The following is a 27,287-nucleotide window of genomic DNA, read 5'->3' as shown; positions in this document are numbered from 1 at the left end:
AAAAGACGGTTTGCATGGCTTTTTCCAAAAGACCAGTTGTGATGGAATCATCAAATGTGTTTCTGGGTGGAGAGGAACTTGAACTTGTGTCAGAGTTCAAGTACCTCGGGGTCATGTTAGACTCAACCCTAACCTTTAAAAAACATGTAAAAAAGGTTACAAACACAATCAAGTTCAACCTTCAGAACTTTAAACAAATCACACCTTTTTTGGCAGTTAGTGCTGCTAAATCGTATCTCCAATGCATGATCCTATCACACATTGAGTACTGTTTCACAAACTGGTCTTGCGCAGGTATAACGACTCTCAAACCCATTGAACAGCTATATAAGAGTGCGCTTAAGGTATTCGATAGGAAACCCCACTCATATCACCATTGTAATATTCTTCAGAGGTACCGTTTCTTGAGTTTCGCTAATTTTAAGGTTTTTAAACAGGTCAGTATCATATATAAGACACTAAATGGTCTATGCCCACCTCCCCTAAAGGAATTCATAAAAAGGAAGCCTGATAGAGGACTCAATACTAGAGCAATCACTAGAGGGGATTGCGAAGTACCGTACCGGGTAACCGCTTTTGGAAAAAACACCCTTTCAGTGCAGGGATGTTCAATCTGGAATGACCTACCTCTAACAATAAGAGACTGTTTGTCATTTCCATCCTTCAAGTTCAATCTAAAAAAATGGTTAGTTGACAATCAAACCTGTGACCATGTATAGTTCTAAGAGTACAGCTCATGCCATGTACGTATATTTTTAACTATCCTTTTTTAATGTAGGGTACTGTTAGTAATATGTGTTGTTTTGTTGTTTTTTTCTTGGTTCAGGAAAAATAGTATTTGTATGTATGTTCTTAGGCGCCCTCTCCTAATGTAGGGTTACTGTTTGTTGGTATGTATTGTTTTGTCTTCATGTGGGGACTACGGATGAAATTTAGCATTCTTGCTAATTCCGGCTTATTTACATTGCATTCATGTAGTGTTCATTAATATGCATTGTCCCGTCTAAATAAACAAATAAAGTAAAGTATGGTGATTGAAAGGCAATTTTTAACTAGCGATAGGAACCATACAGTATTCATGAAAATGTTAATTAAGGTTAGAAAACGAAAGGGGAAAATGAATGGGTTCCAATGGAGGGCAATTCTTTTTGCGATCGGCCGGGGGGGGGGGGGGGGGGGGGGGGGGAACAGCGCAACTAGCGGCCAATCATAGGAAGTTTTAGTTCCGTATTGGAGTCATTTTAAATCGGCAGAACTATGCCCCTGGTAGTACCTTATGTTCTGGCGCCCTCACCTGTAAATGAGGAGAACTGCAGGCTGTTGATGGCAGAGCGGATGTCTCCGGAACAGCCTGAACAAAGCAGCTCCAACGCAGCCTTGTCAGGGACCCCTACCTTCCTCCTCCCATTCTGAGGAAAACATACACACAGATTGGGCTGTCACAATTATTACATAATCGTCTAATCGTGATTATTTGACATTATCGCAATTATTTTTTCATAATCGTCATAATCGTGAATGTTGAAAAATGTCAGAAATAGTGGAAATAGCAGATCTACAAGCTCGTAGATCTGAGAGCTTGTAGATCGGCTATTTCCACTATCAATGTTATTTTTTAAGTAGTAAGTTGTCAAATATGTCAGTAATTTCTTCGTGTATTTAGGTTTTGTGTCATATCTGCCATGTGCAACTTCAAAGCCTAAAAGCCAAACAGAAATGTAATTGTCAATGACAAAAACACAATTAAATCGTTAATCGCCAATTATTTGAGTGACAATTTATCGTCATGTAAAATGTCAAATCGTGACAGCCCTACACACAGATTGAGAACCACTGCAATAGCTTATTGTTATATAGGGTTATAGTCCAAATGTCACAATATCTTTCAATGCCAATATTGTGACAATCATATGGTATTGTGACGATGACAATATATCTTCTTTCCCCTCACAATAGCAGACATGTCACTATGGGACATGTTGTGAGCTTGTAGGTCTGCTATCAAGTTTCATATCGTGACATCAGTATAACTATTTATGCATTGTTCAGGTCTATTGTGATATCGTAATATTTATGCCAAAGCGTGGACATTTTCAGGGCAGCATATTACATTTTGTTTATTGCTTAAAGGACAACTTTAGTTTTTTACAACAAGGGTTCATATTTTAGATTGTAATTAAAGACTATAAAAGATGAGTGTTGAAATTATTTCATTTACTTCTTTCTATTGTTTTAGAGATTCTTATTTCAGTGGTTGGGGGCATACAAGTGGATAAATATGTCATTTTACACAGAATAAGCCCATTCCCAAGATACAACGCAACCTTTCATGGTTGGATGTGACTTATGGGGGCAAGAAGTGTTACTGTAAATAGTAATAAAGAAACTTATTGTGTCTAAAAAGACATATTTAGCGAACGAAGCAAATGAAAACATTTTAACACTCACATTATCTTTTCTCTAAAATTAATCTAAAATATGAACCCTTGTTGTAAAAAAACAAAGTTGTCCTTTAAGTCCACATGTGCACACACACGCACACACACACACATAATGCAGGTGCACAAGAGCACGCACACACACACACACACGCACGCACGCACGCACGCACGCACACAGAAGTGAATCTTTTCCTCACCTTGGCTGCCTCCTGGGTAGCTATTCGTGTCAGGACCTTCATCAAGCTGGTAGGAGCCACTGGGTTGAAACTGTAAACACATCAGAAAGCCCATGTTGTCACTGTCGGGTAGAAGATACTGTACCTTGCTTGCACCATATTTCACCCTTGTTTGTTCATTTGGTTCATTTTTTTATGTATTCTTTTTATAAATAACTGCCATATTTTACACATCGTCGTATGACAGTATGGCACAAAAGTGGCCAAACTAGTCGATCTACAATCTCACGCAGTGAGCTTTTGAAAAATCCCCTATTTTTGTGTGAACTGTATGATAATAAGTGTAACATAGGACTTAAGTGGATGGATGAGCATTGATTCATTTATGAAACAATTAATGCAAAAAGATGCAAAGAAAATCCATAGTTTCAGTCCTACTGTACTGACTGTAGCAGTGTGTCCTAGCTAGCCCAGTGCTCTCTCTGTGAGTGTGTGTGTGTGTGTGTGTGTGTGTGTGTGTGTGTGTGTGTGTGTGTGTGTGTGTGTGTGTGTGTGTGTGTGGGTTAGGGTTTACCATGCACAATATCAGTATCACAAAAGGCAGCGATATCGGGATATTGTTGCCTTTTGCTACACTTAGAATATCACACGTGTGGGAACCCAATAGCACTTAATATCAAAAGTGATATTGACTTGTTATTATGCCGTCTTTTGAATAATGCTTTGTTTTCACTGTTGCAAAATATAAAATATGAAAACCGTACGGTATTGTACAGATATCGTATAACGTATTGATATCGAAATATTGGCATGAATACCGTGATATGTCCATATCGTGCAGCCCTAGTGTGTGTGTGTGTGTGTGTGTGTGTGTGTGTGTGTGGTCTCACACCTGATGTTGCAGATGCCCAGCTCCTCCTGCAGCTCTTTAGGGAACAGCAGTCTGGAGCTGCTGTCTCCACTCAGACTGTCTGACACGATGAACACCAGAGGACACCTGCCCGTCTTCACAAAGCGCCTGGGTGCACGCACACACACATAAATGGTAAATAGTGCATTTATATAGCACCTTTTGTCCAAGGCACTTTACATAGAGTTTGCATTACATTCACCCATTCACACACACATTCATACACCGATGGCAGAGGAAACCATGCAAGGCACCAACCTGCTCACCGGGAGCAACTAGGGGTTCAGAGTCTTGCTCAAGGACTCTTCGACACTAACTCTGGGGGAGCCCGGGATCGAACTGGGAACCCTTCGGGAACCCTCCGTGTTCTAATGACTGTTTCTCTACCCCTGAGCCACTGCCGCACACACACTCAGGCCGGGCCACTCAAGAAAATACCAAAGGTCCAAGGGCCGCAAGCAAAGAGAATGGTCCTATTAACTTAGAGATCTTCTACCTTTGGCTGTTCAATTGGAGAGGACAACAGCAACACATTAATATCCACGATGTAAGGCTCCAACTGCTTGCATTAGACGAGAAATGGTCGCGAAACTCGCGATGCGTGATCATGCGTCTTTAACAATGTGATGTGTCGTCGCATATTATTGCCAGCTATCCTAGGCTGTGTTAGGTTAATAACTATGACTCGTTGACCCTGATTTGACTGGTCATTTGACATAGTCAATCAGCACAGTCAGTCTGGCTTGTGCAGTACGTGTGTCAACTAACTGAATGTCAAGTAATCCTCTCCCCCTCACGCTAAGTTCCACTTTATTTTCCATTCTGAACGACAAGCCTAATATTGCATTTATGCTCTTTAGTTTCCAATAATTAAACTATAAGCCAGTGTTTTATTGCTACACAATAAATGTAAATAATGTAGCCTACTCGACATGCATAAATAATTATCCATTCATCCATCCATCCATCTTCAACCGCTTATCCAGCATCAGGTAGCAGGGGTAACAGTTCCAACTGAGATTTCCAAAGTTCCAAATAATAATAATAATAATTAAAATAAACAATTCTAATGATTATAATAAACATACATACATACAGTACATACTGTATAAATGTATCCGCCTTATTTCGCCTTCGCCTTTTTTTCGGACCTGGACCTGTTTCAAAAAAATATTTCTGGACCTTCAAGATTTGTATTTGAGGACCCCTGGGCCCTAGATCATTTTGCAACATACAGTATGTGCATTTGTTGTTGAAGGCCTGGCTGTTACAGCCCTTGTGTTTACAATAATATTTTGTTGTAGGCCTAGATCATTCTGCAGTTTTAAGCACCTTGTTCTGATGCACTTATATCTCTGTAGGATACTACAGAAATAGTTGCACTATTTTGACTTTGTTTTATGCTAACATTGCAAAGAGAAAATATTTTATTTTGTTATGTGTGCATTCAAAAGTGAGAAATAAATGTTTTATGGAACCATATGGTGATTATTATTTAAGTTAGGGTTTGCCATAATCAGGTAGCTTTACAACAAAGGTACAGCAATGGTACAAACATTTATTATACAAAATAAATTATATACATGTATTATTCGGCTATTTGGTATTCGGTATTCGGTGGAATGTTTCCAGTATTCGGTATTCGGTTTCGGCCAAGAATTTTGCTTTCGGCCCATCCCTAAAATATATATATATTTATATTGGTATGACCATGACGGGCCGCACGTGGCCCACAGGCTGCAGGTTGAATAACGCTGAACTAGAGTGTTAAATAGAAAAAGGAATATGTTTTCATGCATGCGACTTCACAAGCACAACGAACAAAAGCACACAAGCACAACGAATATTGTAATGCCAGCGTCATTCACCTCAGGATGTGGTGGAGGCTGTCTGGCTGTCTGTAGAACTGGTTGGGGAAGTCCTGCAGAGGCACAAGGAGAAATATCACATATTCATCTGTTCACGAATGAGAGAAAGGGGAAGACGGAGAAGGAGATCGACCGGAGAATCGGAGCAGCAGGAGCGGTTTTGCAGTCTCTAAATCGCACTGTGGTGAAGAAAAAAAAAAGAGTTGAGCTGGAAGGCAAAGCTCTCTGTCTACCGAGCAATCTTCGTTCCTACTCTTACCTATGGTCATGAAGTGTGGGTCAGATCACACTCGGCTGCGACCGCCGGAACTGCCGCCCACCTTCTGCGCAATGCACGATGGGACGTTGGAAACTTGTGGATAACGACAAGCCCAAAATAGGGGACGACAGGTTCATGCCCAAAATAGGGGACAGTGGGTTGAAAGTGATTACAATTTAGGCATTTAGCAGACGCTTTTAATCCAAAGCGACTTACAATAAGCAGGTAATACATCAATGTAATAAGCAAGATAAGATGTCAGTACATCAACAGCAATACAACACATGCATAGGAATATGAATCTAGAAAAACAATAACATAGGTAGACCACGCACCTAAGCAGTAAAAAGCTTTTCTAAACCTTAAAAATGCTATCTAGCTTCATGTATGGTCATTGAGGGAAGGGGGAGTGTTACAGTAGTGCTATGGGTTTAAGTGGAGTCTGAAGAGGTGAGTCTTCAGTCCACAGCAGAAGCTAGGGAGCGAGTCTGTAGTTCTAAGTGTGACAGGGAGTTTAGAAGTCGGACACACCAGCTGCATAATTGCTGAGACCGATGTAGTCAGAAAAGTCAAAGATTTTGGCAGATTTATCGGCCAAAGATATGGTTATTATCTTTACGGCAGGGGTTTTCAAAGTGGGTGACGGGTCACCCTGAGGTGCCGTGACAGCAATCCAGGGGTGCCTCAGAATGATTTGATGATATTTGGAATTATCAATATCACTGCATCGATATCACTTCACTATGTGAAGACCTGATTTGCACTGTACTTGATGAGTTCTTTTTCCATCTACGGCCAACTCTCGTCACCAAAAATAGCACATCTACAAGCTCACAGCGCGTCACGTTGTGAGCTTGTAGATCAGCTATATTTGGTGAACTTTCCCCCCAGAATAGGGATACTGGGTTTCAAGTGGTTAAACATAAAGTTATTTTCAGTCAGTTCTGATGGAAACAGATATTTCTCCGCGACATAGCCTACCGTATTATCTCTAACCTTAACCTTAAGGTTAGAGATTAAAATTTGCGTCGCTTGATATGATTTAAGATTCTAAAAATGAACAATTCAGGGGTGCCGTGGATGAAAAGGTTATTTACGGGGGGTGCCCAGAGTCAAAAAAGTTTGAAAACCGGGAGTGTTTTTTGCAGGTCGTTCAGTCCGAGTGTATCAAAGGGTGCGTTCGGAAATGTGCACTGGGTGTGTTAGATAATCACCCGCGTCAACGGTTACTGAGGTCAGATTAGGGTTAAGGGTTAGGTTTAGTTTTACTGAGGTTAGGGTTAAGGTTAGGTTTAGGGGTTAGGGTTAGGCATAGTTTTACTGAGGTTAGGGTTAAGGTTAGGTTTAGGGGTTAGGGTTAGGCATAGTTTTACTGAGGTTACTGCACTCACTACACTGAGCACATACCAGGTGCGAATTTCCGAACGCACCCTTTGATAGACTCGGACTGAACGACCTGCAAAAAACACTCTCCCTTTGAAAAGCCCTGCTCTACGGGTCCTCACCTCCACCAGTATGAGTCTCCTCTCTGCAGTGCTGCTCTCTCCTGCCATCTGCAGGCAGTTGTACTTGTTGGCTCGGAGGAGGAAGTCCTGGAACTGGGCCGTCTGGGACGTCCCCGAGAAGCCACCGAACCGCGAGCCTAGGAGGGTGGGGACAGATTTAGGGCCGTGTTTAGACTCCACTCTTCTCTACTAGAGAAAACTGCAAAGTCCCGTTGTGTTCTCATTTTTTATTCTGCGTTTAGACAGAGACACAACTAGGCTTGTCACAATTATTACATAATCGTCTAAAGGCAATTATTTGACATGCGTAATCGCAATTATTTTGTCATAATCGTTTCCATGTTGAGTAATGTTCATATATTTTCAAACATGTTCAAACATTTTGAAAATAGCAGATCTACAAGCTCACAACGTGTCACAATGCGGCACATTGTGAGCTTGTAGATCGGCTATTTCCACCATCAATGTTGTTTTTTAAGTAGAAAGTTGTCAAATATGTCAGTCATTTCTTTGTATATTTAGGTTATGTGTCATATCTGCCATGTGCAACTTCAAAGCCTACAAGCCAGACAGAAATCTAATTGTCAATGACAAAAACACGTTCTACTTCCAATCACAGCTGTTTGTTTACATTCAGCAACGTGGCGTGGCTCTACGGCTCTGCACCGCGAGCAGATGTGAGCCATGACCGTGATTTCTCAGACCATAATCGTACCATCAAAGTCTCTAATCTCTACATCCCTATAGATAAGTTGTGGTTCATCTTGGAGGAGCATGGATCTCACCGGGGTCAAACGTCTGCTTGTAGGCGTCTGGATCCAGGCTGAAGGGTTGGCCTGAGTCAGGGTTGCTCCACTCCTGCTGTCTGAAGCCCAGCTCCTTGCACAGCACCCTGATGGTGGCGCTCTTCCCACAGCCGGACTGGCCGGTCAGAAGCAGCACCGAACCGCCCTGTAAGAGGACAAGAGAGGCTGCTTGAGGCACAAATCCCAAACGCCAAGACCTCAACATTTATAATTAATCGCACAATAGTGTCGTGTTCCACAAATAGACGATCTACAAGCTCACAAAGTACATTTTCTAAAAGAGGTGGTGCCATAGCTTTGTAATGTTTTCTGTTTTGTATGTGTCTCTATGGAGTTAATATACTCTAATAGACCCCCAGGTGTGGTTATGTTATGCAAATATGCCTTCCCTGTGTACTTTTGGTTTCTGAAAAGGCCTCGTAGTCAAAAGGCCCAATTGAAATAGAACTGCAACACTATAAGATTTAAGCTGATAAATGGGTTCTCTCTCCTGATTGGCAGGAAGTTTGCAACCCGCCTGAAAATGTATTTTCTATTCATTAAAGAGCTGGAGAGACAGAAGACTCAACAAATACTCCTATCATATGCAATGATTACTACTACGTTTTGATGTCACCAAAACATATCACTTACTTACAATAACTTTAAACACTTCATTGAACAGGGGTCGTCCCACCCATCCTTCTCTCTATACAAATTCTTCGTGGCAACAAATATTGGCCCCAGAATAAGGCCCTAGGATAAGGGAAACAAACCTTGGATGTTTTAACATCGACATGAGTTCTCATCCAGTTCTCCACCTCTTCTATCTTCTTCTTATGGACAGCCAGGTCAGCCTGCCGACACACAAACATAAAACTGGAACAAAATACCCACATAGAAACAGACGGTGACGACCTTAGGTCCACACGGGAAATGTTGGAAGCAATCTCTCTTTGAGTGTGTAAGTGATATGTAAAAAATAGTTTTAATCAATGATTAATATTCTTGTGATTAACAATTCCATTGTGTTTTTGGTATTGAATATTTGGAATTATTTGGAATCTAAATTACATTTCTGTTTGCCTTTTTAAGCCTTGTAACTTTTGAAACGTTTAAAAATGGAAACAAAGAAACGATTACCTGTGATTGGGGAGAGTAACTGTCCACCCAGGGGACATCCTGGTCGCCCTGGGACGCAGGCTGTCCTGCGGCGATGGAAGTCTCTGAGCTGCTGGCGTCTCCCTTCCTCCTCCTGGGGCCGGGGTCGCTGCCGCCGCCAGGCTCAGCGGCGGCGGGACGGGCTTTCCTCTTACTTCCTCCAGAGGAGAGAGAGGAGGCGCCGCCGCCAAACAGATCCCCAAACGATGGCTCCACCCAGCGGCTCGCCTACAGCAGCAGGCGGGCACACAGATTAAATATCTCTAAATAGACTTGTTCCAGCGACCCCCAGAAGCAAAGTTTTGAGATTCAAAAATAAATACAAATAAAATGCTTTAAAGATATATGGTGTATACATAAAAAATAAAACAAAGAAAGACCCTTGCAGAGGTCTTAATTATTAATTAACACCTGCTGATGAATGTGTTAACGCAGGGTTCTTCAACAGGGGGTCCGTGACCCCTAGGGGGTCCTTAGAGTTACTACAGGGGGTCCTCCAAATATTTGTGTGATAGGATATTGTTTTTTCCCCCCTTTTTTTATATTAACCACTTGAACCCTAGCATCCATATTCTGAGAACTTTAGCCAAAAATAGCAGATCTGAGCATGTAGATCTGCTATTTTTGTCAAAGAGCTTTGGAGGGGGAAAAGAGCAGACTAATTACAGTGAAAGGTCAAGTTTATTAAATATTGACCTTTCAAGTGGTTAAATATCTGAAAACACAAATTGACATGAATCCAACATACACTGATGATACAATGAAACTTTATGGAATCTATGAACAGATTGTGGGGGTCCCTGCTTCATCTATCTCTCAACTAAGGGGTCCTTGGCCTGAAAACGTTGAAGACCCCTGTGTTAACGCATTCAGATCCATTCTGCTGACCATAATAAATACTCTAATCTTAACATAATAACCAAAGGTAGCCTATCTAAAGCCCTTCCACGACAATAAATAGATTAAATTATTGGCCTAGGGAAGAACTACAAGTATCTCCATGAATTCAATGGGGTGTGTAATTGATAGAACATAAGTCTACTCCATTCAATAACTTCTTCCACCACCGCACACCCAACTCACTTTGCTTGAAGGATCTTTTCCTCTGAGAGAAAGCTTGGACATCCTCGGGTCACTGGTCCTCTCACGGCTGATCACATTGATCTGGAGGCAGCTGATCACATTGATCGATCTGGAGGAAACTGATCACGCCGATCGATCGATGACAGATGTGCAACACTGGGAGGGGAAAAATAGGCCTACATTTATTTACATATTATTATCCTGTGTGTGTGTGTGGGGGGGGGGGGGAGAATTCAGTTGTAAGTTGTCATTGGCAGTTACAGCAGTAAAGCAGAAGACGACAGATTAAGCCTAAGGCACGACAGCTATTAGACTGATACTGTACAGTGCAGTGCTGCATGCACAGGACACTGTAGCTCTGGTCCATAAGAATTCCTCCTTCTATCACTATAGAACAGAGCCACTGTATTTATTTACAGTTGACGAAGATGTTAGATTATTATATTATCATGATTGATTATGTGTGACGTTATTAAAGTACATTATAATGCGGCCGTAGGTCGCAGTTTACCATCAGAACCGTCACAGCTTGTTCGTGTTTGTCCGGTCGTCCGGACGGGTAACGCCTGACAGGTTCCCCTGACACATCACTGTGACATCACAGGTGACATCACAATGACATCAGATTCAGATACTCAGAGCAGGGATCTCCATATATGGGCATAAAAGGTATTCTGTTAGGGATCTCCATATACTGTATGGGCATAAAAGGGATTGTATCACAGATGATGCCCTGTTAAGAGAACCACACAAACAGAATCCATATGGCCAAGACAGATGGCATGAACTCGCTTTTCACCCTTTGGCGTCTTAATGGTTATATTAATATCTAGTTCTTTATGATACATCATGATACTTGATAGCTTGTAAGTGTCAAGGTGTCTTTTTTTCACTGGGCCTGAATAGCTATTGTTTTGGTAGGCTACAGCTTATCTTGTTATGGTTCAGTTTGTCCTTTTAGTAAAGTATGACTGTGATCCCTGACTTGTGCCTCCTTGCAGAACTACTGTACTTTACCATTGACATGAGTGTTAAAAAATGTACTTCTGACCATGATATTACTGTCAGAGTTACAGACTTCTTATGGTCAATTTTAGACCCTCATAAGAGAGTCCCTGAAATCCACTTTGAGAACCACTGGTCTCTGGTTGAACCCCACCAGAACAGATCTCCAAGCTCACACACGGAGAGAGCACCCTGATACGACGAGGTGTATAACTCAAAGCTTAACTTGTTGGAGATCGTTTGTTCATACTGGAAATATAATTCAAGAAACAGTTACATTACGAGTAAAATATTGATCGGCTAGCTAGAGTAGCAAATTAAAAAGATGCAAGTTCGCTCAGAAACTTTACCTTCGTATTTTTGACCATCCGAGGCTCACTCTTGAGTTTTCAATATTTTCCAAAAATAGATGTAAATATAATGCAGAGATATTTGATTAAAAACTAAACTGTTTAAACTGTGTTTGGCTGGGAAGTTTAAAAAAACAACAACAGCGTTTTTTAAACGAGCGGCGCCGGTGTGGTTCCCTTTAAGACGGATGTATACTTCGTCGCACGACGGTGTCGCGCTAGCAAAACAGCCGATCTCCAAGCTCACGCCTCGCGGCGTCGCGACAAGCTTCGGGTTTGCAGATCTGCTGTTTTTGGATCGCGAGGCAAAAACGCGACTCGCGTTGGGGTCCTTCGACAACGTGGGAAGCCTGAAAGTGACGTCACCAGAGAAACCCGTCAAGTTGAACCGTGAAACGGCTAGAACGAGCGGATGTGGAACTATTTACCACAAAATAAAAGCTTTGACGTTTGACACAAAGTTGTGGAAAAGGCTGATTAAAACGCCGCACACACTATATTAAGAACAGTATTCATCACACATGTGTGCATTAGTAATGATACGAAGGCCTTAAAAGCTAAGAAACGGTCTTTGATTACATAATTCACAATGAGCTTTCTAATCCTGAAACACGACGGTCGCATCTCACTGTCGTTATGATTCCGGGCTCACATGCTTTCCTGCAGATCCACCTAGTTTGCCGCTTACAGCTTCAGCTACACAAACATTCACATTTCACAAATAAAGTGCTTAATCTAGGCTGACACGTGTCTAAATACTGTACGGTTTACTATAATTACCCGTATCCTCCGAATTCTTTAATAAGAATACTTTTTATCCGATCATTTTCTGTGTTTCCTCGTATTTCCTGGTTTACCCCAAGCGCACCAACCCCACTGGGATGTGGGCGTGGTCTTGGGAAATCGGTGGAAAACGATCGGATAAAAAGGCTTCTAATTAAAGAATACGGAGGCTACGGGTAATTATAGTAGAGCGTACCGTATTTAGACACGTCTGAGACTTGATTAAGCACTTTGTTTGTAAAATGTGAATGTTTGTGTAGCTGTAATCGGCAAATTAAGACGTTCTGCCCGAAACCATTTCAACTCGGAACCATGACGGATACGACCGTCATGTTTACTCTCAGGGATATGAGCTTCCATGACCGGAACTTCTATAGTAGTTGTTATTGCATAACTTGACAGACAGTGGTCGATGTGCGCATGGCGTGTGCATGCGATCTGTGATCCACGCACTTACAACACTCTCTGCGTGTTTTGCGTGTCCAGAGGAAAACACGCCGTTTCTTCCCCTCTGACTGCAACTGGCTGCCACTGAATTCCAACAGAAATGAAGCTCATGAAGCGACCGAACATTCTGCTTACAGGTAATAAACAACCGACCAACCAATGCAATCTGCATTTCTATATCCATGTTGTGTCGTGGTGTGTATCCCTGTCGAAATGTGTTCCCCCGTCTAATCTACGAAATCCTCCTCACTCTCACTGCTGTAGCCTACATAGCCTACTCTAAAGTATAGGACATGACATTAAAGGCTTGTTCTGTTGACCGGGATAACTAATAATATGGATGGACAATGAATTAAGTTCATGAAAAATGCACTTCCGTTGGACAAGTGGCTCTTGGTTTAACGTATTCTGTGATGCTCCTAGCAGAGTTGCAGTCTGTGGAGGGGGCCAAGGGGGGCCCCATATCTATTAAAAATAAAATAAAGCAGAAAAATAAATGACTGAAATGGCTAATATATATCCGTGACTTTTGTGCCTGGACAGGTGAATGGGAAATGCTCTTGTCCAAACGACAAGTGCCTCAAAAAGTTATTGTCAAGCCCTGTAAAGTGTATAGCCTACATTGAACCAAATTCACCCGTAAAATCTAATATTAATACACCCACAGAGTCACTCACAAATGGGTAAATATTAAGATTGTACTGTTTGTTTGGGTTTGCCTAATTGTGTTTCCCCGACAGAATGTGTGACCCCTCCTTCAATACAATTCATATCCGTGAAGGAATTTGAGTGTTGTTGTGATTAAATATTTCTTATCATTAAAACGACTACTATTTATTTGCCTTTGTTTAATCTACTAACTACAGGAATATTGTTTGGATTATCAAACTGTAAAACAATGGTTGGATATTGCGACTCTATAGTAATATTAATAAGGGAGCACATTCTGACTAATCTACATACATGTGCAGTTATATATTGGAGGGGGAACACATTCTGATCTACAAGCCAATAGCCGATCTACAAGATCTACAAGCTCACAACGTGTTGGCTATTTTAGGTGAATTCTCCCCCAGAATAGTGTTGCTAGGGTTCAAGTGATTAGAAGCCATTTCTTTCATTAATAAGAAACAAATAGAAACCTCTCTACGGATGATGTCGTCACTGGTAGGCAGGTTTGACAAAGTCTCGGTAGTCCATCATTAGTTAATAGGTTAGAGTTGGGATTAGGCATAGTTTTACTGAGGTTATGGTTAGGTTTAGGCATAGTTTTACTGAGGTTAGGATAAAGGTTAGGGTTAGGTTTGGATGACCTTATATTCAGCCACTCAAACCGAGTGTGAACTACTGTTCCAGGCTAAAACCGGGACCCTCAAAGTAGGGTTGCATACAGGCAGTGAGTGATTGACAAACAGTCTCAGCATTGAATGCAGACCATATTCAGACACAATGAATTTGTTCATGTTTTCTGATTGGTGAGGTGAGCATGTTTTCATGAAAAGAACATGATAAATGTCTGTGCAACCACTGAAAACAGTTACTATAATTTAAATTCTGGCTGGGACAATCCTAGCCAAACCGGGACTGTCGTTCAGACTAATGGGATCATCGCTACGCGGGGACAGATTTCCATTTCGACCCCCCCCATTTCGACCCCCCCCAAATCGACCCCCCCCCCCACTTCGACCCCTCCCCATTTCGACCTTGCCCCACCCCCCCACTTCGACCCCCCCCCACTTCGACCCCCCCCCCCCCCCATTTCGACCGCGCCCCACCCCCCCACTTCGACCCCCCCCCCCATTCAGACCGCAATATTCCGGCCGTAATATAGGCTACTAATGACTAATTCCTGCTCTCATACTCTCTCTCTCCCTCTTCTCTCTCTCCAGACAATTAAAACATGATTTATATACATTGAATGAATACAGACACTTCACAGATACAGTACTTAAAATTAAAAAAATCCCTTGAGAATTGACCGAGCAATAAGGCCTTGTGCGTCCACCCAGGCAGCCCCGGAGCTTCCTCCGGGGGTCCCCGGGCCCCGCGGACCACCGCCTGTCACCCCGCCGTTCAGTGGGCACCTGGGCCAGCCTGCCAGGCCCACCGGAGCCCCGGGCAGCCCCCTACGCCCTACTGGAGCCACGGACAGCAACGCGCCATTCTCCATTAATGATTGAATAATATCCTACAGAACAGATGAAATCACGTAGCTGTAATGTAGGCTATATTGCTGGCTTAATTTGTTAATTATTAGGAGCAATAAATATAGTCTATACGCCTACAATAAATAGGCTCAAGAAAGTTGCAAAATTACAATGGGTCACTGTGACATGGCTTATTTAATCAAATCTTATCAAAGCTTTATATAGGCTATGGCTTTGGGTCGCTCACCGAAAGATCTGCAAACTCGGCAAGCATTGTGTGCTTGTAGATCGTCTATTTTTCGCTGTTTGGCGACCAATCCAGACCCTCCGCGGGTTCTGGCTGCACGGGGTCTGTCTTGTTATCAATCGTCGGCCAAAAACTGAAGGACATGGAATATAGGCTACTGACAAGGCGCACCTTCGCACGACGCTATAGGCTCTTATTAATCAGAGCCTCTGAATAAGAGGCTATAGCGTCGTGCTCTATATCTCCTCTGATTCAGAGGAGATAGAGAAAGGTGTGTGCGTGTGGGGACTGAACTGGACCCTCCTATATAGGCTACTTTCCTGTGCGTCTTTGACCTACTGTACCAACCACAGAAGCCTACCACACACACACACACACACACTCCCTGGGTAGGTCTGTTATTGAGCTGGCCAACAGTAACGCATTGTCCTTTTTCTTGGAGTAGGCTATTTGCTTTATTCAATCATACATGCATTTTGCACCAGTGCTTTACTGCCTATTTTGCTTAGGCCTATTTAATATGCAATGAATTAATTAAACGGGTATAGGGATTAATGGCATCAATGGACTGTTACTGTATCATACAGCCTTAAGCGGAGGACACATTTCTTTATGGCTGCTTTTCAACCAGTGGTCCTTGAGGGGATCCCATGTGGTCCCCAGCTAAAGAGTTGTGGACCACCTTATATCTGTAACTAAAATGAAACCAAATGGACCCACCCGACCGTTAACTGTAAGCGTAAAATTAATTGACGGTATAGCTGGCACGGAGCGCGACGCGTCTGTCTGGAGCGCGACGCGTCCGTCTGTCTGTCTGTCTGTCTGTCTGTCTGTCTGTCTGTCTGTCTGTCTGTCTGTCTGTCCGTCCATCACAGCGGCGCTTGCCCCCCCCCCCTCGGTATTTATCTATCCATCCAGAGCGCGCGCGACAGACAGACAGGCAGCGCGACAGACGGCCAGCGCTTGCCGAGGTTCTCTCTCTCTCTCTCTCTCTCTCTCTCTCTCTCTCTCTCTCTCTCTCTCTCTCTCTCTCTCTCTCTCTCTCTCTCTCTCTCTCTCTCTCTCTCTCTCTCTCTCTCTCTCTCTCTCTCTCTCTCTCTCTCTCTCGATGGATGGAAGGAAGGACTCATGCATGTTAACCTGGGGGTCCTAGGCTAGAAATGAAAACGTTTGAGAATCACTTTTAGAGCCTGGTGGTCCCTGGCATACAACCATTGCTCTACACAGAATGGAAACGACAGTTACCAGACTATACCAGTAACGACTCATCGAGAGAGGGAGAGGTTCATATATAGAGGATACAGCCAAAAGCGACCTGATCATTTAGTTGCAGCGCCATGCAGCCGTTAACTGCTGCTGCTTATTTATTTAGGAAAAGAAACAAATGACAGAAAGAGAGAGAGTGAGAGAGCGATCGATCCACTCCCAGCCATGTGTGCATATGCATAAAGTTCAAGTTCAAATAGGCTGCCGCCTACATGTATATTCGTTTGTCCCCGAGGGGCGATTTGGTTGCAGCAATAGGCCTACATATTAACTTAAGAGCGCAAATGTGTGCGTGTGCGTGCAGAAACGTTTTGGAAACGCCACCTTAATTGTCTTCTTGGCTTGCGATCATAAATAGCCTACGAATAACGAAATCTATATATCCTTCATCAGATAAATTAAGGGGACTGGGGTAAAGGGATATAAGAAATTGTCCATTTTAGAAGTATTTAAGCCTTTTTGTTCGTTTAATGCACTTGTACATGGAGCGATTGGAGCCTATTAGGCTATCTAGGCCTATGGGCCGTCAGGCGCGCAAATATGGATTGTTTATGTGATGATGATAATGATATATACCGTAGGCCTAATGCAACAGCGCGACAGACAGACAGCGTCGTGCACAACTGTGCGCCTTGTCAGTAGCTATACTGTATATTCCATGTCCATCAGTTTTGGGCCGACGATATCATTTGATAACAAGACAGACCCCAGCCAAACTGCGATAAATTGCAGATCTGGTGAGCTATACCCAAAGGCATACTATTGATTAGATTTGATTAAATAAGCCATGTCACAGTGACCCATTGTAATTTGGCAACTTTCTTGAGCCTATTTATTGTTGAATCAAGTAGGCGTATAGACTATATTTATTATAATAATTAACAAATTAAGCCAGCAATATAGCCTACATTACAGCTACGTGATTTCATCTGTTCTGTAGGATATTATTCAATCATTAATGGGGAATGACGTCGTTGCTGTCCGTGGTCCTGGAGGCAGGCTGGCCCAGGTGCCCACTGAACGGCGGGGGGACAGGCGGTGGTCCGCGGGGCCCGCCTCGGTTCAGTGTATATAAATGTTTTAATTGTCCCTCCATCAAACCATCAAGCTTGAAGTACAGAAATAATACTAGACCGTTACAAGATTACGTAGAGAGAGAGAGAGAGAGAGAGAGAGAGAGAGAGAGAGAGATGGGAGGAGATGCGCACATAAACTCATTCCTTTTTTTTTTCTTCTTCCACCCCTATGAACTGCCGCTCTACGCACAGTTGAATCGTTCGCTTATATAGAAGCAGCGGCCGCGCATAGAAGGGCTTTCCTAGGGTCGGAGTGGTGATGTCTATAGCAACACGGGGACACCCTGCCATTCCGACAGGTTTATTCGAAATGGCGGTATTTCTGAACCGAGACGTTATAGGGTCGTAAAGGCGATGTGCATAGAAAAGAGGGAGCACCCCGCCATTTCGACCCATAGAAGTCAATGGTCGGAGTGGCAGGGCGTCGGTATGGCGGGGTGTAACCTCGCTACGCACCCGTCAGGTTTCAGAGCGGTTTACATCCCTCCTCTGAGACGCACAGAGACTAGACAGAAATGGTGGCATCATGATGAACTTTAGTGAGGACCAATTATATGAAGGAGCTGGAGGTCTGTTGATGATGGCGTTGGTGATGACGATTGTTCCTTTTCTCTTGCAGGTACTCCTGGTACAGGCAAGACGACTTTGGGCAAAGAGCTTGCCCAGAGGACAGGACTGACTTACATCAATGTTGGCGAACTCGCAGAGGAGGGTAAGATATGACGCACATCCCACCTACTTTTTTTTAAAGGTATAGTGATCATTTGTATCTTTGTTAAAAAATAAAGGGTTTTAAAAAGTTTAAAGGAGTAGTTTACCCCCGAAATGACTTTTTCTATTGATTACTCACACCATGGAGACTTCAGTTCAATAATACTTTTTTGTATTTGTTGCATTCCTAAGTAAAAAATGTGATTATAGTAAATTTGCCCCCATTGATTCCGGATGGGGACCCAAATGCATTTGAACTCAAGTCTCCATGGCATGAGTAATCAATAGGGGAAAAAAAGTCATTTTGGGGGTGAACTATTTAATGCTATATTTGTGATAGTAACCAATGGTAGTGTGTGTTCAGGTAACAGGGGTCTGTCTCCCTGTCAGACAATAAAATTACCATCCGAAAAGAAATACATTTTCAGGATATACCGGTTGGATTGATACTGCTGACGTTTGACCATGACGATTGTTCCTCAGGGAAACTTTTTGACGGCTTCGATGAAGAGTACCAGTGTCCCGTTCTGGATGAGGACAGGGTGAGTGTCCATGCTTTGTCAACGTCCATCAAACATCTAGAGCAGTGGTTCTCAACCTTTTCAGGCAGCGACCCCCAAAATAATCATATTTTAACTGGGGACCCCCCACCCTGACGAGCACTAAGAGTTGAGGCATTACATTTTGTATAACATGGTTCTTTTGTGAAAATAGCTGATATACGTGCCCTCAGGTTGAGAACCACTGATCAAGAGAGCAGTCATGTCTGCCCTCACCCGTGAGGTCTTGTCTGTTTGGAAGCAAACATTTAAACTCTCGAATTTGGAATACAGGATGGGTCTTCAACGTTTTCACGCCAAGGACCCCTTAGTTGAGAGAGAGATGAAGCAGGGACCCCCACAACCTTTTCATAAACTGTAGTTCAATCGTTTGACAGCACAATCATCAGAGTATTTTGAATTCATGTACATTTGTGTTTACAGACATTTAACCACTTGAACCGTCAATACTTAATAAACTTGACGTTTCACTCTGAACTTAGTCTGATCCTTTTTCCCCTCTACACCAAACCTCTTTGCTGAAAATAGCCGATCTACAAGCTCAGATCGGCTATTTTTGGCTAAAGTTTCTATCACACAAAGATTTGGAGGCCCCCCTCACCCCTGTAGTAACTCTGAGGACCCCCTAGGGGTCCCGGACCCCCTGTTGAAGACCCTTGGACTACATTACAGTAATGGTGCTCATGTTGTTTTTTCCAGGTGGTTGATGAGCTGGAGGACAAGATGTCGGACGGCGGTGTGATCGTGGATTACCACGGCTGTGACTTCTTCCCCGAGCGCTGGTTCCACATCGTGTTCGTCCTCCGCACGGACAACACCCATCTGTACAGCCGACTGGAGAGCAGGTACATGCAGGGGTGGACGCTGATAAATTACATTTACTTGAGTACACTGTACTTGAAGAACAACTTTTTTACAACAAGGGTTCATATTTTAGTTTGTAATTAGAGAAAAGACAAGATGAGTGTTAAAATGTTTTCATTTACTGATTTCTATCGTTTTAGCGATTTTAGTATTTTGATTTCAGTGGGTGGGGGCATGCGTACAAGTGGCTAAATATGTCTTTTTAGACACAATAAGCCGTTAATTTCTTTCTTACTATTTACACCAGCCCCCGTAAGTCACATCTGCCCATGAAAGATTGCGGTGCATCTTGGGAATGGGCTTATTGTGTAAAAATACATATTTAGACCCTTGCACGCATGTTCCAACCTGGGGGCATCCGTGCAAATTAAAATCGTTAAAATCACTAAAACGATAGAAGTAAATGAAAATATTTTAACATGCATCTTTTCTTTTCTTTAATGGCTATCGGAAATATTATGAACCCTTGTTGTAAAAAACAAAGTTGTCCTTTGAGTCAATTCTTTTGAGTATGTGCTCTTTACTTTCCGATTGACTTTCCGTCCACTGCGTTTCAAGGGCTTAAAATATCTTTCTGGAAAATAGCCGACCTACAAGCTCACAACATGTCACACTGTGACAAGTAGTGAGCTTGATACAAGATGAGTGTTAAAATGTTTAATTTACTGCTTTCTATCGTTTTAGCATGCGTAATCGGCGGCTTATTGTGTCTAAAAGACATTTACCGTAATTGCTGGACTATAAGCCGCACCAGCTAAATTTAGAACAAAAAACTAATGTTTACATATGCCCCAGGTGTCCTTCCTGCTTCCGGTTGAGCGCCACTGGTAGCCATTAGCTGTAAAAATCTATATATAAATCCTTGTTAAAGACCATTGTAAAACTAACTGGCCGTTAGCTGTAAAAATCTCTATATAAGCCGCACCGTTGTATAAGCCGCAGGGTTCAAAACATGGGAAAAAAGCCGCGGCTTATAGTCCGGCAATTGCGGGTAGTCACTTGTACGCATGCCCCCATCCCACTGAAATCAAAATCGCTAGAATGGCTAAAACAAAATAAAGCTGTAAACGAAAACATTTTGAACACTCATCTTTTATTTAATTTAATTACAATCTAACATACAGTATGAACCCTTGTTCATACTGTATGTATGTAAGTTTCCTTTAAGTTAGGCATTTGAGTACTTTTCCCACCGCTGACCCTCTCCTTCCCTGCTGACCAGGGGCTACTCGGGGAAGAAGCTTCAGGACAACGTGCAGTGTGAGATCTTCCAGACCATCTACGAAGAGGCCATGGAGGCCTACAAGGAGGAGCTGGTCCACCAGCTGCCCAGCAACGAGCCTGAGGACCTGGAGCGCAACCTGGAGCAGATCGTCCAGTGGACGGAGCAGTGGACCAAGGACAACAACTAAACTAACTCACTGCTGGCCTGCAGCTGGACTCCATGTGTCGATGTACTGTAGGGTCCGAGGACCACAAGTGTGTCCAAATGAAATGGACCCTTATGGGTCTAGACCTGTCAAGGACCCCTGGTGGTCCCCAGAAACCGTGTGTTACAGAATATCATCTGCTTTACAGCCACACATTACTGTATACTGCAAGTCGTCAAGATAAAGGAGCATCCATTTTTTGCCATATCTTTGTATAATGCTCTGTGTAAGAGGGCAACCTTTCTGTTTACTTTGCTTGATTGAATACTTCATTAACAAGGTTGTTAACATGTAGTGCAGTCAACGGTTATGCTAAAAGGATAACACAAAAAGAAACAAGCCCCACAAGGGTTATTGTACATGTAATACGCAAAACTCATCTCCTTGGTGGTATGCTAATACAGTAGAAACTACAGCTTTTATTGGAAAGTTGGCTTGCTGATAATTGTTCTTGCAGCACAGCAGCAGTAAAAAAAAAAAAAAGGTTTCTGTCCACAGCCCACCTCTGAGACACAGCAGTAGACATAAACGTGCCATCTTATAATGAACATTAGTGAGGACCAATTATATGAAGATAATTAGTTGACCGGAGTCCCACTGGGATCTATACCTAGTCTGCTTCTTTGTTTCCCTATGCGCCACATCTCTTGGTTAGAAATGGCAGTTTTTCAAGCTCAAACAATGTCACGATGCCTCGTAGATCTGCTATTCTGGATGAATATTTGCAGCAGAATTTGAACAACTATGTAGCAACTGTTCAAGTTGTCTTGAGGTCAACGGATTGTATAAATTGACGATGTCTAAGTATTCAAATATTTCCAAATGTATTTTTTTATTATAACTCAACATTAAACCTTCTATCAAATGGCAAATAGCTGAGCTTGTCATTTGAGGGCCTGGAATATTCACATTGCCTTGAATGTCCAGGCCCGGAATTTCATTTTAGGAACAACAATAATAATAATAATCCATATTTGATGACATTGTTACCTACTGTGTGCATGATAGAGTAAATAGTCTTTGCACAAGTGCTTATATCCTGTACTAAATAACTTAACATAGTGGGAAGAAAATATGGAAGGGGAGGGGGGAAATCGGGTAGCGTATGGTTGGGCCAGACTGCCAGTAGTTTGGAAAATCGTCGTCGATGGCAGTCAACATGCACATTGGTTGGTAGTGTTATGAAACCTTCATGCAGAGACTAGATCTGCATGAATCTCTTCACCAAGAAAATGCACAAAGCAACACTAACCTTATGAAACCAGAATATTTCTAAAATAATAGTGTTAGACAGTAGCTGCTGGTACATTTATACATTTTAAACCTATACATAATTTGACTTGTATATTGAGCCAGAGAGAATGAATATGTGCTATTCCTTTCTCGTATAAAACCACCAAACGTAGTCTTTACGGGAGAGTAATTTATATTTCCCCAACTCCCTTATGATAGAAAATAGATGTTTGCATCTCTGACTGGATTTAGTTTCATCTGGTAGAACATCTAGAATCTATTACAAGATGATCAGCAATCACATTTTATTACATTATTGCTATAAAATACACAGAAAATGTATAATCATTGAATTTCTGCTTCTACGTCTTGGTGGCACCACGACCCATGATGGACTTCTTGGTGTTTCTCTCAGGTTTCAAAAGCATTATATAACACTTTGGTCCGAAGAGCACCAACAAAAGGCCAAAACTAGAAGCTAAAATAGCAAACACCTCCACCACATCTGCATATTTGCCTGGAGAGCTGATATATGCTGGGATGAAGGCGATCCACACGGCACAGAAGATCAACATGCTGAAGGTGATCAACTTGGCTTCATTGAAGTTGTCTGGGAGATTCCTTGCCATGAATGCTAGGAGGAAGCTAAGGAGTGCCAGTAAACCAATATAACCCAGTAACACTGCAAAACCAACTGTTGATCCCACATCACACTCATAGACTATCTTATCACTGTGGTATTGTGTGTTTTTATGAGGAGTTGGTGAGGCAGACACTAGCCAGACTATGCATACTATTGTCTGAATGGAAGTAAGAGTCAGAACGGTTCCTCTCTGCTGCACAGCACCAAACCACTTCATAATGTCTGCTCCTCCAGGCTTGGAGGTCTTGAACACGGCCAACACCACCATAGTCTTTACCAGGATACAAGAGGCACAAAGAACAAAGCTGATGCCAAACACTGCATGTCTCAGCTGGCAGGTCCACATTCTGGGACGACCAATGAACTAGTCTAGTAGCCAAAATGTCAACCCGGACATGTTGAGTACCCTAAAGTTTTATGTTAGAAATGTTGAGAATGGGTCCCCAGCATGTAGAAACTGCCGGATGCTAACTTGTATATGTTGAGCAATTTGCATAATTTGCATAATAAGCTTTAATTAGCATAATCACCTATATGGATAATATGTCAAAAACTGATAGGACAATTTGAACAATATTGGAGTGGTTTTGGGGGTTATTGAGGATGCTGAATCCATTTCTGACATTTTCTAAATTCAAAATGGCCGCTTTAAACCGTAAATGGCCATATGCCAACTTAAATTGGGATGATTCTGATACTTTTTTGTTGATTTTGATAATGAATTCAATTATAAATGTGGTTATTTATATGCTTATACATTATCTGCATTTCAAAAGCCAAATATAGACAATCCACACAAAATGATTAGAACAATGACTGCCACAATAGCCTAGCAAAAATAGTCACTTCATCATTTGGAAAATCAACAAAAAATGATCAAAATCATCCCAATTTAAGTTGTTATATGGCCATTTCCGGTTTAAAACAGCCATTTTGAATTAAAAAAAAATCAGAAATGGATTCAGCATCCTCAATAACCCCCGAAACCACTCCAATATTGTTCAAATCAGCCAATCAGTTTTTGACATATTATCCATTATTATAGGTGATTATGCGAATTAAAGCTAATTGTGCGAATTATGAAAATTGCTAAACATATGCAAGTTAGCATCCGGCAGTTTCTACATGCTGGGGACCCATACTCAACATTTCTAACAAAACTTTAGGGTACTCAAAATGTCCGGGTTCACAATGGGGCTCTATGGGCTGGCTACTAGACTAAACAGCAGTGAGCACAGGAAACACAGTATCAGTGACAGCAAAAGTTGGAAGCTGAGTTCTGAGTTGTTGGCGCGGACCATGGGTGTGTCTCGGTTATAGACAAAGATTCCCAGGACAACGGCACAGATAAGTGCGCCCAGCAATGAGATGGTTGTTAAGGAGATACCCAGGGCCTCATGGTAGGAGAGGAACTCCAAGCTCTTAGGGACACAGTGGTCGCGCTGGGGGCTGGACCAGAAGTCCTCTGGACAACTGGTGCAATCTGTAGAGTCTAAACAAAGAAGAGAAGATTAAAGGGTCTGACAAGTACAGTATCAGCTTAAAGGGTTCATATTTTAGAATGTAAAGCTTTTCTTTACTTAAAGCTGCAAGCAGTGATGACTGGGCCCTTGCAGCTCTACCCACATCACAAGGGGCAACAGACAATCAGAAGAGGGGTGGGGCTAAGTAACACCAATTAAGGACAAGGAAACATGTCAAATGACAGCACCCACAATTCTGTACGACAAAAGGTTGATGAGTTATAGCCAAATAAAGTTTCAGCCAATCAGAAGAGGGGGCGGGGCTAGGTTAAACCAATTAAGCTGAAGGACTCTGAAACAAGTCCAATGACATGACCCAAAAGTCTACGACAAACGGTTGCTGAGTTATAGCCAAATGAAGTCTCGGCCAATCAGAAGAGGGGGCGGGGCTAAGTTAAACCAATTAAGCTGAAGGAACAAGTCAAATGACACCACCCACAAGTCTATATGACAAACGGTTGATGAGTTATTGCCAAATAAAGTTTCGGCCAATCAGAAAATGGGTGGGGCTATGTTAAACCAATTAGGCTGAAGGACTCTGAAACAAGTCAAATGACACCACCCACAAGTCTGTACGACAAACGGTTGATGAGTTATAGCCAAATATAGTTTCGGCCAATCAGAAGAGGGGGCAGGGCTAGGTTATACCAATTAAGCTGAAGGACTCTGAAACAAGTCAAATGACACCACCCACAAGTCTGTATGACAAACGGTTGATGAGTTATAGCCAAATACATTTTCGGCCAATCAGAAGAGAGGGCGGGGCTAAGTTAAACCAATTAAGCTGAAGGACTGAAACAAATCCAATGACACCACCCACAAGTCTGTACGACAAACGGTTGATGAGTTATAGCCAAATAAAGTTTCGGCCAATCAGAAGAGGGCTATGCTAAACCAATTAAGCTGAAGGACTCTGAAACAAGTCAAATGACACCACCCACAAGTCTGTACGACAAACGGTTGATGAGTTATAGCCAAATAAAGTTTCGGCAAATCAGAAGAGGGGGCGAGGCTAGGTTATACCAATTAAGCTGAAGGACTCTGAAACAAGATATATAGCCAAAAAGAAAATCGGCAAATCAGAAGAGGGGGCGGGGCTAAGTTAAACCAATTAAGCTGAAGGACTCTGAAACAAGTCAAATGACACCACCCACAGTTGATGAGTTATAGCCAAATACATTTTCGGGCCAATCAGAAGAGGGGGCAGGGCTAATTTAAACAATTAAGCTGAAGGACTCTGAAACAAGTCAAATGACACCACTCACAAGTCTTTACGACAAACGGTTGTCAAGTTACAGCCAAAATAAGGAACAATCAACTATCAACCAATCAGAAGAGGAGGCACTTCCTGTTTGGCGAAGGAAGTTTGACGCTTTGCCACGGTCACGCCGTTTTACGAAAACTCACGATTCGCACAACTTTACATTGTTAAGGTGTCTTGTGCATATGATACAGGTGTGTACTGCTTTTCTTACATGTAGGTGAAACCGTATGATGTGAAACCGTATAGTGGGGCTGTGCCGTTGAAATTTTGTAGGGGGCGCTATTGAGCCATTAGGCCACGCCCCTTTTTGCGGATTTTAAAATACGGAATTTTTCGTCACTTGTTATGTGTGCAAAGTTTGCGTAACTTTTGGAGTTTGCTTTGTGCCTCAAAAACACGATTTATTCGAGGGAATAAGAATAATACGAAGAATCTTTACAATTACAATAGGGTCCTCACACAAAAAAAAGATGGGTATGTTGCAATGATTTTTTCCGGCCAATGTCCCACGTTGCCATGGTTACCATAGACTTCCATGTAATTGTGCAATTGTGTAAAAAGTGCATGCCCATGCCTAGATGATGCACCACGTGTGTGCACACTGTTCACAGCTTTCAAACAAAAAAATCTGCTTGGAAATCCGTTCAGGCATTCATGATTTATCAGCCATTATGTTTTCTTCAGATGTAAACAAACATGGCTGCCATGTTTGAAAGAATGGGTTGGTATGGGGGTTAAACATGCAATTTCGCGATCGCGATCATGCCTAATACATTTCTGGAGGTCAAAAAAAAAAATTTGAAAAAAAAGTTTTGAAATGTTTTTTTTTTTTTTTTAAACGGCCCAAACTCGGGAAACTCGGGGTTGGCACAGGGGTAGTACCTTTTCAAACTCGGGAAACTCGGGGTTGGCACCAGATGTGTTAACATGTTTTAATTTACTGCTTTGTATTGTTTTAGTGAATTTTGTATTTTGATTTCAGTGGGTTGGGGCATGTGTACAATTGGCTAAATATATCTTTTTAGACACAAGAAGCAGCCCCCATAAGTCACATCTGCCCATGAAAGATTGCAGTGAATCTTGGGAATGGGCTTATTGTGTCTAAAAGATTTATATTTAGCAACTTGCATGCAAATCAAAATAGTTAAAATCACTATTAAAACGATAGAAAGAAGTAAATGAAAACATTGTTTTAACACCCATCTTTTATTTTCTCTAATGACTATCTAAAATATGAACCCTTGATTAAAACAAAGTTGTCCTCCATCATGTAAACCTACCAGTCTCATTGCTGATCTCTCCCTCAGAACAAGCAATGCAGTCAAAGCAGCAGACAGGTTCTCCTTTCCTGTTCTGGCCACACGGGTTCCAGGGGAACAGCTCTCACTGCACACTGACCGAAGCGGCTACAGAGGAGACTAACAATGATCAATTTCAGTCCAAATTAAATTACATTCACATCATGGGCGCAACATGAGGTATTAGAACGTCAAAGTGACCTTTTTGGTTTCAAAGTTCCAGAAGATTCTCTCTTCATCAAGGATGAGTTC

At 42.3% G+C, this 27,287-nt stretch overlaps 2 protein-coding genes across 2 annotated transcripts in view; one reads left to right on the top strand and one right to left on the bottom strand.

Annotated features, from left to right (window-relative positions):
* The window catches only part of rad17 (RAD17 checkpoint clamp loader component), a 32,038-nt gene extending 20,444 nt beyond the window's left edge, over positions 1 to 11,594 (bottom strand). Inside the window, exons 1-10 of the mRNA XM_080739373.1 lie at positions 11,544 to 11,594; positions 10,189 to 10,344; positions 9,088 to 9,333; positions 8,721 to 8,801; positions 7,945 to 8,110; positions 7,160 to 7,296; positions 5,396 to 5,448; positions 3,510 to 3,635; positions 2,639 to 2,708; positions 1,295 to 1,409 (exon numbers count right to left, since the gene is read on the bottom strand). Coding sequence (XP_080595499.1) covers positions 1,295 to 1,409; positions 2,639 to 2,708; positions 3,510 to 3,635; positions 5,396 to 5,448; positions 7,160 to 7,296; positions 7,945 to 8,110; positions 8,721 to 8,801; positions 9,088 to 9,333; positions 10,189 to 10,230 — 1,036 coding nt within the window. The 5' untranslated portion in view covers positions 10,231 to 10,344; positions 11,544 to 11,594. The remainder of the gene's footprint in view (positions 1 to 1,294; positions 1,410 to 2,638; positions 2,709 to 3,509; positions 3,636 to 5,395; positions 5,449 to 7,159; positions 7,297 to 7,944; positions 8,111 to 8,720; positions 8,802 to 9,087; positions 9,334 to 10,188; positions 10,345 to 11,543) is intronic.
* A 1,161-nt stretch (positions 11,595 to 12,755) lies between these two features.
* ak6 (adenylate kinase 6) lies at positions 12,756 to 21,946 on the top strand. The gene is made up of 5 exons (XM_080739020.1): positions 12,756 to 12,910; positions 18,129 to 18,221; positions 18,704 to 18,762; positions 19,480 to 19,625; positions 20,867 to 21,946. The coding sequence occupies exons 1-5, from the start codon at positions 12,874 to 12,876 to the stop codon at positions 21,054 to 21,056; spliced, it is 525 nt and encodes a 174-aa protein (XP_080595146.1). The 5' UTR covers positions 12,756 to 12,873; the 3' UTR covers positions 21,057 to 21,946.
* Positions 21,947 to 27,287: the final 5,341 nt, after the last annotated feature.

This window comes from Nannobrachium achirus, assembly GCF_963921795.1.
Source record: "Nannobrachium achirus genome assembly, chromosome: 12".
NCBI lineage: Eukaryota > Metazoa > Chordata > Actinopteri > Myctophiformes > Myctophidae > Nannobrachium > Nannobrachium achirus.
The sequence above is the reverse complement of the archived record's forward strand: the minus strand, read 5'-3'. Positions and strand labels throughout refer to the sequence as shown.